This window comes from Pogona vitticeps, chromosome 1, assembly GCF_051106095.1.
Source record: "Pogona vitticeps strain Pit_001003342236 chromosome 1, PviZW2.1, whole genome shotgun sequence".
Taxonomy (NCBI): Eukaryota; Metazoa; Chordata; class Lepidosauria; order Squamata; family Agamidae; genus Pogona; species Pogona vitticeps.
Genome location: NC_135783.1, coordinates 331996907 through 332009084, shown reverse-complemented (window position 1 = coordinate 332009084; position 12178 = coordinate 331996907). Strand labels below are relative to the sequence as shown.

The window sequence follows — 12178 nt, the reverse complement described above, 5'->3', positions numbered from 1 at the left end:
GTCCTCTGGGAATGAAAAATATAGTGCTTCTTATTGGAACATAAATAGTACAAATTAAAATAAATGGCTGTTCTGGTTTTTTCCCCTTAGGGCACTCAACCTGTGCTCAATGAGCTGATGCCAGATATTGCTATGGGAGTGTCAGCAATGTCTCTCAAGGACAGTAGACTGCCAGAGCTTACTGTTGACACTGAATTGAGCCAGCCAGTTTTGGAAGTTGGGCCAGGACCACCTCAACATATGTCCTGCATTCAGACAAGGCACATACACGGTTCCCGGAAAAAAATTTCAGTTGAACAAAAGCCAGAGACTCGAGACAATCTGCAGGAATATCCTGATTTCTATGATTTCTCCAGTACTGCCTGCAGACCTTCTACCCCTGCCCCTGCCAGGCACACGCCTTCGCCTTCACAAGGCATCTATTATGGCCCTGATTTGTATAGTCACAATAAAGCATCAGCTAGTGGCTTGAAGGCAACCCACCTATCTAATCACATCTCTCCTAAAAAGCTAGAAGACTCAAGGAGAGAGTATATGCTTTCTCAAGAAGGGCATCCACACAGACAAAAGAATGAACCAATACACCTTGATGTCTTAGAACAACCTCCCCAGCGGCTGGACTTGGCACTGGCTGCTCAAGAGAACACTGGGAATGTTCCCATCCATGCAAGAGGGCGATCAAAAATAGAAACTGACTTGACATTTGGACTAACCTCAAGCCGACCTTCTCTGCCTGCATATAGCTCAGAGATCCATGAAGAGCAATCCAACCGGAGATTGGCAGACATTGAGCCTCTGGAGCATGAAGCACAGAGAAGTGCAGATTTGGAAAGAGAAGAGGCAGTAAGTAGAGGAAGGAGGTCTCCAAGCAAACCTGACTTCCTGTACAAAAAGTCCGCCCTCTGAAAACCACCTCCACTTTTTTTCTGTGCCTAAGAGTTGTGAAATAACCAGTCTTTGCAGTCCTTGGCCTGACATTTGTTGGCCATGTTCATTTAAATGCCAGCAGCTACATTACTTTTTATTTTTGTATATACATTGCTTCATTAGAGATGGCATGTAACTAGTTTATTTGGAATGCTGCTTCTGGGTTTGTGTTCGGAACAGATTTTGTTACACCTTCTTTAAAAAAAATTACATGGCACCTTTAAAAATATAAATATAAGGTAGCCTTTTGCACCTGTACATTCATTTTATTACTTTTTGTGTTAGTATGTTTAAACTTTTATTGTCATATTCTAAAGGACTGTATGTTCATATTCTTCTGGGTGACTTTTTTTAAAAAAATCTTTCACCTCCGTGTTTCATGTGTGCATTGGGTTGCATACTTGAGATGTATTTTCTTATAAGATGGTGGCAATGTCTGTCTTTATTTTTGAATAACTATAAGAATTCCAAAGAACAGCACATCTAAATAATTGCTCTGGTTAGGTCAAAACCTTCCTGGTCTACCACTAGCATAAAAATCCAGCCTAGTTTGTATGTTCTGTTTACCAAGTCCATGGCAGCTGGCCTTCATATTGATGTAGCAAGCACTCACCCATGTTTGTGAATGGGATTTTCTGTGGAAATGAATACAACTCATCTAGGGCTCCCCTTTTCCTTTTTGGAACACAGAACCTCTGATAAGCACTTATACCACCACCACCTCCATCACCTTTTCTTTGAATCCCTCTCTGCAGATTGAAACAGTATTGCAAATACCCTCAAGTTTTCCTTTTTATTAGGAAACTCAAAGATGAGAAGAGTCCATTTCAACTGCAGGAGGTGAGATTCTCTTGAAGATCTGGCAGTGGTGTTAATTTGCTACCCTATCAGAGCAGGTTGCCTCTCAAAGAGACACTTGAGAGGGCTGATTACTGCCTTTTTTTGTTCTGCCTCTTTAATAAGAAACCAAGGGCTTCAGTCTTGGTTGATACCATTGAGTGCTCCTGACACTATAAAATTTCTTGCTTTGTGGATGGAAATTCCAAATTGAGGAATAACAGCAGTTAAACTTTGTTAGCTGTAAGCTTTTGAGCACTTAATTTATTTGCCCCAAGCTCTTGAATATGTTTGTGGGGTTTAGTTATTATAGATGGTGTGAAGTGTGTCGTTTAATGAACACAAAATCAAAGGCATGGGGCTGATGGTTCGGACATGTTTAGCCATGTCTCTTGCCACTAATGATTTAACCGTATATTTTCCTTTGCAAGTGCTGGAAAAAAAATTCAGTACCACTGTGTGGTAACTTGTTAATGAATGGCTGACTAGAGATGATGGTCAGCTTCAGAATTTAGCTCTTCCATCACCTGAACACCTCAGTCAGAATATTAAATAACAAATCTGACTTTGTTTCTAGATACTTGACACATTGTTGGCATGTAAACTTTGTTTCAACAGTTAATCATACTTTTGTCTTTCATTCTGGGGGGGAGCATCAGTTTCCCCCTTTTTGTCTTCATTCCTATCCTTTGGGGTGGGGTGGGTAACACTGTTAAAAGAAAAAGAAGTTCTAGAGATCTTGTGTGTGTGTGTGTGTGTGTGTGCGTGTGCATGCGCGTGCATGCATGCGCGCATTTATATGAGAGAAGATAATCTTATCCAGGAAGTTTACACTACATTAATGCGTGTGTTGCAGCTATACAAAATGTAAAGCCTTTCATCTTATGCCTTTTAAAATATGTTCTGTGATGAGTTGAATTACACAGCATGACTGCTGTGGCGGGCTAAATACTTACTCAGTGCCATCTGTCAGGCTTCTCATTTAGTTGACCTTCTGGCAGGGCAGACATGGTGCCATTTTAGCCCAATCAGCGGAACTCTGCTCCTTCGCACTCTCTTCTGTGTTCTTTGGATTGGCGCTTCAATGTTTGGCTTTCCTTTTAAAAGAAAAGTAAAAACCAGACTGTAAGTAAAGATCAAACCCTGCCATCTTTCATGATGCAGAAATTGATGATTTTTTAATATTTATAGTGGTATTTTAGAAAACTTAAAAGGTTATCTAAAAGGAATGAACAAAGGAAAAAAGGTTGTCTTTGTTCTAGTAGTTTGTCTGTTCACGTACACGCTGATTTTAAACTAAATCTTCCAAACAAGAACTCACAGAGAAGCCTATGTCTTCATTGTGGATTTTTACTGTCCTGTTTTAGTCAGCTTGTTTGGGCCAGTTTACTTTGGTAAATTGGTAGTGTAATGTGTTATGCTTGAGACTCGGCAGCTAAATTTCCTTAGTGGCTGTAGCGTCCTCCCTCAACGTAGTAGGGCCCCCTCCATTTGACTACACCCCCCCCCCACCAGCTCTGACCATGGTTTCCATTGGTTGTACTGAAGCTAGTTTTCCAATACATTTGGAGGAATCAGGCTGTAGAGGGCTGTGTAGATTTGAGACAGGTGATCAATCAGGATTTAGTTGACACATTTTTAAAAATAGCTAGGCAAGAATCTTAAAATGATTTTGGTTCTCCAGAAAACAGAATCATAGTGTTGGAAATCAAGCCACTTCATAGTAAGAGTTGGGAACTCACTGTCTTGGATTATAAATCCCACAGTACCTTAATACTGTATGCAGGGGATACTGTGGAAATTGTTATTCAGAAAAGTAACATTCCCCTTTTCTTTTCACAACATAGGGGTTATATTGTTGTTGTTTAGTCGTTAAGTCATGTCCGACTCTTCATGACCCCATGGACCAGAGTACACCAGGCCCTCCTGTCTTCCAGAGCCTCCCGGAGTTGGGTCAAATTCATGTTGGTAGCTTCGATGACAATGTCCAACCATCTCATCCTCTGACGTCCCCTTCTCCTCTTGCCTTCACACTTTCCCAACATCAGGGTCTTTTCCAGGGAGTCTTCTCATGAGTGGCCAAAGTATTGGAACCTCAGCTTCAGGATCTGTCCTTCCAGTGAGCACTCAGGGTTGATTTCCTTTAGAATGGATAGGTTTGTTCTCTTTGCGGTCCAGGGGACTCTCAAGAGTCTCCTCCAGCACCACAATTCAAAAGCATCAATTCTTTGGTGGTCAGCCTTCTTTATTGTCCAGCTCTCACTTCCAGACATGGCTACTGGAAAAACCATAGGTTTGACTATGCGGACCTTTGTTGGCAAGGTGATGTCTCTGCTTTTTAAGATGCTGTCTAGGTTTGTCATGGCTTTCCTCCCAAGAAGCAGGCGTCTTTTAATTTCGTGGCTGCTGTCTCCATCTGCAGTGATCATGGAACCCAAGAAAGTAAAATCTGTCACTGCCTCCATATCTTCCCCTTCTGTTTGCTAGGAGGTGATGGGGCCAGTGGCCATAATCTTAGTTTTTTTGATGTTGAGCTTCAGACCATTTTTGCACTCTCCTCTTTCACCCTCATTAAGAGGTTCTTTAATTCCTCCTCACTTTCTGCCATCAGAGTTGTATCATCTGTGTATCTGAGGTTGTTGATATTTTTTCTGGCAATCTTAATTCTGGTTTGGGATTCCTCCAGTCCTGCCTTCCGCATGATGCATTCTGCATATAAGTTAAATAAGCTGGGAGACAATATACAGCCTTGTCGTACTTCTTTCCCAATTTTGAACCAATCACTTGTTCCATATCCAGTTCTAACTGTTGCTTCCTGTCCCACATATAGATTTCTCAGGAGATAGATAAGCTTGCATGAAGTTGAAAAGATGAAATTGGAAAAAAAATGCCTGGAGAGAAATAGTTTGAGGTAGCAAGGTACTGGCTTTTTACTTCTAGGGCTTTTAAAGACTTTGTATTTTCTTTTAATGTATAAACAGCACACTACTCCCCATTTTGGCTCTTTCCTTGTTAAACTTGATCCACTTCCCTCGCAGTTGTATGATGAGTTTGGTCTGATCAGTGGAACCTTTGCAAGACTCCTTGATCCGCAGTTACTGACCTTACAGTCTCTTACATTCCTCATGTGCTTCCTTAAGAGAAGGCACCTTTATTTTACTTTGTATACATAGCTTAAGAATACATAACCCAGTAAGGTCAGAGGAATGCAGCTACTCTGTCAAGAGTTTAATTTGGCCTGAAAATGATGAAACATGATTTACTGTCATAATTGAAATAATTTTACATTCTGCTGAGCACAGTTTACTCACAACCTCAGTTATTTAGAGTTTGTGTTCTCCAAAAAAGTAGATGAAGCAACATGCAAGTCCCTCCTGTTCAGTGTTGTGGTCATCAGTAACTACGCCACGCCTGGCATTTTCAATGTACAGTACAGTTTTGGCATCTTTAAGAAACAATCTTTTCATTTCATGAAGCACTTTGAATAAATTGGAAATCAGAGTATTCAATAGTCAAACAGCTGTGGTTTTGAAAGGAATAATTGCTCACTGAACAATTGGTATATGATGAAAGAAGCTTCAATGTGGAAACTTACAACTATATTCTTGGCCCTTTTTTACTACGGTAGTGCAGAAGCTTGTCCAAAACTGGTTTGGTACACATCCCTACTAAGAAGAGTATTGCATGTTCTTATCTAAGGCCGAGATCAAAGTGTGTTCAAACAATCTGCTTCCAGGCACACACATACAGTATGTGTTTAATGTTTTTAAAAATATATTTTTTAAAGCAAAGTGTTACTCAGCCGATGGCTTTAGGGGAGGTGGGGCCTGCTACCCAGAGAGAAAGTTGCAAAGTCACTGTGCAAACATGATATTTAGATCCCAGCCATCTAAAAAAATATACAATAGGAGTAATCTTTGTCACACTTTACAGTAACTGCCTCAGTAGCAATTTACATGTTTCATGTTTTAATTTCCATCTTTTAAGTGTTTTTTTTCCTGCCTCTAATAAGAGATGAAAAAACTGGCCCTTTCTTGCTTGTTGTGGGTTTGGGATATTATGGACCCTTTTCCGCCTTTTACATAACTTATTTTGAAATGGGCTGCAGATGGCACTATTATTCTTGCTTCTCCCAGTGGCTGTGTGTTTATATAGTGGAGGGCTATGTGTGGAATATTGGGAGAAGTGGAATAAAACAACATTTGGTATTTCTGTACTAGTATGTATTTCTGGAAGGTGTTATCTGTCCACGATGTTAATGTTGTTCTTGTGCTGTTACTGGTATAAAGTCAAGTGCCTTCAATGCTAAAGGCTCAGAAATTTTCTTAAACCAACTTCATGTCCTATGCAAGTGTTTTTTCTACAACATGCATAACCAGTACTTTGTAAAACTTGTTTATGCTTCAATTGTACATATTGGTTTTTAAAGAAAATAGAGTATTTTTATTTAGGTACCTCTAGAATTGAATTCTAGTCTTGTGTGATGCATTGTAAAACAATACATTTCTCTTTTGAGTACCATTACAGTTGTAAAAAGGTTTTCACTGGTTCTATTTTTCTACTGTTGCTGAGAAGCATGTTAACACTGAATTTATCCTACATATAGTTGGTATTTCAAATAAATGGCTTGTCTACAAAAATGCATTCATAAAATGTCTTTGATTTAGTCAGCGGATAAAACAACTATGTCTCTGTATGAAGCTAAATTATGGAAACCTCCAGAATATCAAAGCACATCTTGATTACTGTGCACAGCTGCCAAACATAACCTCTTATTATATACATTTCCTGTTGTTTAAGTACCAACTTCTTAATACAACACAAAGGGTACAGCAGCCCCCAATCAGGCTCTTCTCCTCCCCTGATGCAGGCTCTTCTCCTCCCCTGATGTTCAGAAAATTGGGGGAAACAGGATTATACAAAGCTGCCTCCAATAACTCATGCTGTTAATAATAATTTTTAATTTTTTTTTAATTTTCTTGGTCTTTTAGTATGAATTTTATATGTATACCTGTGAGTCACCATGTTGTTGAATGTATTGTCGAAAGAAAGAAATAATATTGAGAACAATTCAGATGATACAAGCATCAGAAAGCAGGGAGATTAGAAGCAAAAGCTGGGCATGGCATGGTGGAAAACCTCAGTATATAGACTGAGAGTAGGATGTGTCATAAATAGACTTGAGGTGGTAGATGTGAGAAACACCTCAAGTTACTCTTCCACCCTAGTATTCATCTTAAAGCCATTACAAACTAGTCTTCAGGGCTTTTCTAGATTTTCCAGTCTCCTCTCCCCTCCCTTTAAGTTAACACTGAGATTGAAGATTTCTTGAGAAGTCAAAAGCTTGCTCTTTTTCTTTTAAAGATTTATTTGATCCTAGAAAATGTGTTACTCCACAGTTGCTTTCAGATTCGTTTTGCCTAACAATTACTCACTTTGCTTAGTAGGAACACAAGAGCCCTCCTGGATCAGGCCATCTAGTCTAGCTTCCTGTATCTCACAGCAGCCCCACCAGATGACTCTGGGAACACATGAGACAACTAGATGCCTCTCTCCTGATACCCCTCCCCTGCATCTGGCATTTTTGAAGTACCTTCCTTTTAAGCTTATACATCCCCATCATGGCTTGTAACCTGCAATGGACTTTTCCTCCAGAAGTCTGTCCAATTCTCTTTTCAAGGCATCTAAGCCAGATGCCACCACCACATCCTGTGGCAAGGAGTTCCACAGACTAACAACATGCTGTGTAAAGAAATACTTTATTTTTTCTGTTCTCACTCTCCCAACACTCAATTTGAGTGGATGTCCCCTGGTTCTAGTATTGTGTGAGAGGGGAAAGAGCTTCCCTCTCTTTCATGTCAGAATTAGAGGGAGGGAAGATACTCGGTTTAATATGGATAACTTTGTTACTAGGAGAGAAGATGCTTGTTTTTTTGCCCTAGGGCCCAAAAATTGATTCATTGAAAAGTGTATCAAGGGGCAACATGCCAGCTATGGGTAGGGCTGTCACATTGCTAGTGAGTAATCACTAATATGATTATCCAGATTAAATTTACTAACACACAACCATTCTTCTGCAATTATTTGTGCCAATAGTTGTTAAAAATATATGATGGCTGAGTGCAAAAGGCATTAGAGTTTGGGGTATTACCCTTCCAGCAGCAACACCTCTCCAAATGCTCCCTGCCACCCTCCAGCTACAAATTGCCCAAAAGCCTCACTGCAGGAGGAAGGGGTAAAATTCCCTTCTAAGCAGATATAAAGGGGAGCATGAAACCTCAACAAACTTGTATGAACCAGACTCTCAAACTGTGAGCTGCAGCAAGTCCTATTTGGTAACTAGTGTTTCAGATAATCATGCAAGTCTTATACACAGTAGCTTCAGAGAGAAATAGATACTGCCACAGTATTGACTTCTTCATGGATTGCTGCCTTGTCGTGGCGAAGGGGCTTGAGTAACTCAGAGAAACTATGGGCTATGCCGTGCAGGGACACCCAAGACGGAGAGGACATAGTGGAGAGTTCCGACTAAACGCAATCCACCTGGAGTAGGAAATGGCAAGCCACTCCAGTATCTTTGCCAAGAACGCCCCATGATCAGAAACAAAAGGCTAAAAGATATGACGCTGGAAAATGGGCCCCTCAGGTCGGAAGGCGTCCAACATGCTACTGAGGAAGAGCGGAGGACAAGTACAAGTAGCTCCAGAGCTAATGAAGTGGTTGGGCCAAAGCCGAAAGGACGCTCAGCTGTGGACGTGCCTGGAAGTGAAAGGAAAATCCAATGCTGCAAAGAAAAATACTGCATAGGAACCTGGAATGTAAGATCTATGAACCTTGGGAAGCTGGAGGTGGTCAAACAGGAGATGGCAAGAATAAACATCGACATCCTGGGCATCAGTGAACTAAAATGGACAGGAATGGGCGAATTCAGCTCAGATGATTATCATATCTACTATTGTGGACAAGAATCCCGTAGAAGGAATGGAGTAGCCCTCATAGTCAACAAAAGAGTGGGAAAAGCTGTAATGGGATACAATCTCAAAAATGATAGAATGATGTCAATACGAATCCAAGGCAGACCATTCAACATCACAATAATCCAAGTTTATGCACCAACCAGCATTGCTGAGGAGACTGAAATTGAACAATTCTATGAAGATTTACAACACCTTCTAGAACTGACACCAAAGAAAGATGTTCTTCTCATTCTAGGGGACTGGAATGCTAAAGTAGGGAGCCAAGAGATAAAAGGGACAACAGGGAAGTTTGGCCTTGGAGTTCAGAACGAAGCAGGACAAAGGCTAATAGAGTTTTGTCAAGAGAATAAGCTGGTCATCACAAACACTCTTTTCCAACAACACAAGAGGCGACTCTATACATGGAAATCACCAGATGGGCAATATCGAAATCAGATTGATTATATTCTCTGCAGCCAAAGATGGAGAAGCTCTATACAGTCAGCAAAAACAAGACCTGGAGCTAACTGCGGTTCTGATCATCAGCTTCTCATAGCAAAATTCAAGCTTAGACTGAAGAGATTAGGAAAAACCACTGGGCCACTCAGGTATAATCTAAACCAAATCCCTTATGAATACACAGTGGAAGTAAAGAACAGATTTAAGGAACTAGATTTGGTGGACAGAGTGCCTGAAGAACTTTGGATAGAGGCTCGTAACATTGTCCAGGAGGCAGCAACGAAAACCATCCCAAAGAAAAGGAAATGCAAGAAAGCAAAGTGGCTGTCCAACGAGGCCTTAGAAATAGCAGAGAGGAGAAGGGAAGCAAAATGCAAGGGAGATAGGGAAAGTTACAGAAACTTGAATTCAGACTTCCAAAGAATAGCAAGGAGAGACAAGAGGGCCTTCTTAAATGAACAATGCAAAGAAATAGAGGAAGATAACAGAAAAGGAAAGACCAGAGATCTGTTCAGGAAAATTGGACATATTAGAGGAACATTTTGCGCAAAGATGAACATGATAAAAGACAAAAATGGGAGGGACCTAACAGAAGCAGAAGACGTCAAGAAGAGGTGGCAAGAATACACAGAGGAATTATATCAGAAAGATGTGGATATCCCGGACAACACAGACAATGTAGTTGCTGACCTTGAGCCAGACATCCTGGAGAGCGAAGTCAAGTGGGCCTTAGAAAGCCTGGCTAACAACAAGGCCAGTGGAGGTGATGGCATTCCAGTTGAACTATTTAAAATCTTGAAAGATGATGCTGTGAAGGTGCTACATTCAATATGCCAGCAAGTTTGGAAAACTCAACAGTGGCCAGAGGATTGGAAAAGATCAGTCTACATCCCAATCCCAAAGAAAGGCAGTGCCAAAGAATGCTCCAACTACCGTACAATTGCACTCATTTCGCACGCTAGCAAGGTTATGCTCAAAATCCTACAAGGTAGGCTTCAGCAGTATGTGGACCGAGAACTCCCAGAAGTACAAGCTGGATTCCGAAGAGGCAGAGGAACTCGAGACCAAATTGCCAACATGCGCTGGATTATGGAGAAAGCCAGAGAGTTCCAGAAAAATATCTACTTCTGCTTCATTGACTATGCAAAAGCCTTTGACTGTGTGGACCACAGCAAACTATGGCAAGTTCTTAAAGAAATGGGAGTGCCTGACCACTTTATCTGTCTCCTGAGAAACCTATATGTGGGACAGGAGGCAACAGTTAGAACTGGTCATGGAACAACTGAGTGGTTCAAAATTGGGAAAGGAGTACGGCAAGGCTGTATATTGTCCCCCAATTTATTTAACTTATATGCAGAATACATCATGCGGAAGGCTGGACTGGAAGAAACCCAAGCCGGAATTAAGATTGCCGGAAGAAATATCAACAACCTCCGATATGCAGATGATACCACTCTGATGGCAGAAAGTGAGGAGGAATTAAAGAACCTTGTAATGAGAGTGAAAGAGGAGAGTGCAAAAAACGGTCTGAAACTCAACATCAAAAAAACTAAGATCATGGCCACTGGTCCCATCACCTCCTGGGAAATAGAAGGGGAAGATATGGAGGCAGTGACAGATTTCACTTTCTTGGGCTCCATGATCACTGCAGATGGAGACAGCAGCCCCGAAATTAAAAGACGCCTGCTTCTTGGGAGGAAAGCGATGACAAATCTGGACAGCATCTTGAAAAGCAGAGACATCACCTTGCCAACAAAAGTCCGAATAGTCAAAGCTATGGTTTTTCCTGTCGTGATGTATGGAAGTGAGAGCTGGACCATAAAGAAAGCAGACCGCCGAAGAATTGATGCCTTTGAATTGTGGTGCTGGAGGAGGCTCTTGAGAATCCCCTGGACTGCAAGGAGAACAAACCTATCAGTTCTAAAGGAAATCAACCCTGAGTGCTCACTGGAAGGACAGATCCTGAAGCTGAGGCTCCAGTACTTTGGCCATCTAATGAGAAGAAAAGACTCCCTGGAAAAGACCCTGATGTTGGGAAAGTGTGAAGGAAAGAGGACAAGGGGACGACCGAGGATGAGATGGCTGGACAGTGTGTGCGAAGCAACCAACATGAACCTGACACAACTCCGGGAGGCAGTAGAAGACAGGAGGGCCTGGCGTGCTCTGGTCCATGGGGTCACGAAGAGTCGGACACGACTAAACGACTAAACACACACACACACAGTATTGCACATAAATGAATATCACTAATCTCTAAATACAATCGTTTTGGAAATTTGCTACACCATAATCTGCAGATTAAAACATCAGTATATAATCCAGTATAATTCTAGGGATAATGAAAGATTGAACTATAAAAATAGTAGGCTAGGAATCAGTTCGCCCTATACAAAGGTATTGAAAGTGGAATTGCATCCCATCTACAGTGTGCCATACAGCATAATGGAGAAAATAACTTGCATTTGGTCATCATGGTATCTATAGGTGCTGAGAAAAATGAGAGGGAATGGTATGGCCTGCTATGTAGAAAGGGAGATTTACAGTAGCTAATTTATAATTTTATTGGCATGAACCAACTACTGGGATGAGAAAGCTACAAGATAAGCCGAAGAACAACAGAAATCAGCAGTTCCTCCAATGAAGCAAGTTCAGTACTATGATTGTCCATCAAATGCATATTATATACTTCAGAACAAAAAAGGCAAGAGCCAATGTGGCCCCAAAGATAACTCAAATGCAAGAATAATACGTTTTATTGGACCACTAAAAATAAAACAAATAGCAAGCTTTCGTGGACAAAATCAACTTCATTAGGCTCCAAGCACGCCCTCTTTCTGTCTCTGCATTAAGGTTTAGAATTTTTACATCCTAGCTCTGGAGACCAAAAGGCTGCTAATTACCCTATGATCACCCCCCTCCTCACTCTCTCCTGTTGCTTGCTTGAAAAAAAAGCTTCCTTTAGCTGTGGGTGTGGGGAAAGACAAAACAAAGACAAAGCA

The 12178-nt window shown here is 41.1% G+C and overlaps 1 protein-coding gene across 3 annotated transcripts in view; it reads left to right on the top strand.

Moving 5' to 3' along the window:
• The window catches only part of BTBD7 (BTB domain containing 7), a 100041-nt gene extending 93637 nt beyond the window's left edge, over positions 1 to 6404 (top strand). For all 3 annotated transcript variants that reach the window (XM_072986599.2, XM_020802210.3, XM_020802211.3), the window contains one exon: positions 91 to 6404. In XM_072986599.2, the coding sequence (XP_072842700.2) occupies positions 91 to 906 (816 nt within the window). In that variant the 3' untranslated portion in view covers positions 907 to 6404. The remainder of the gene's footprint in view (positions 1 to 90) is intronic.
• The last annotated feature ends 5774 nt before the right edge of the window (positions 6405 to 12178 follow it).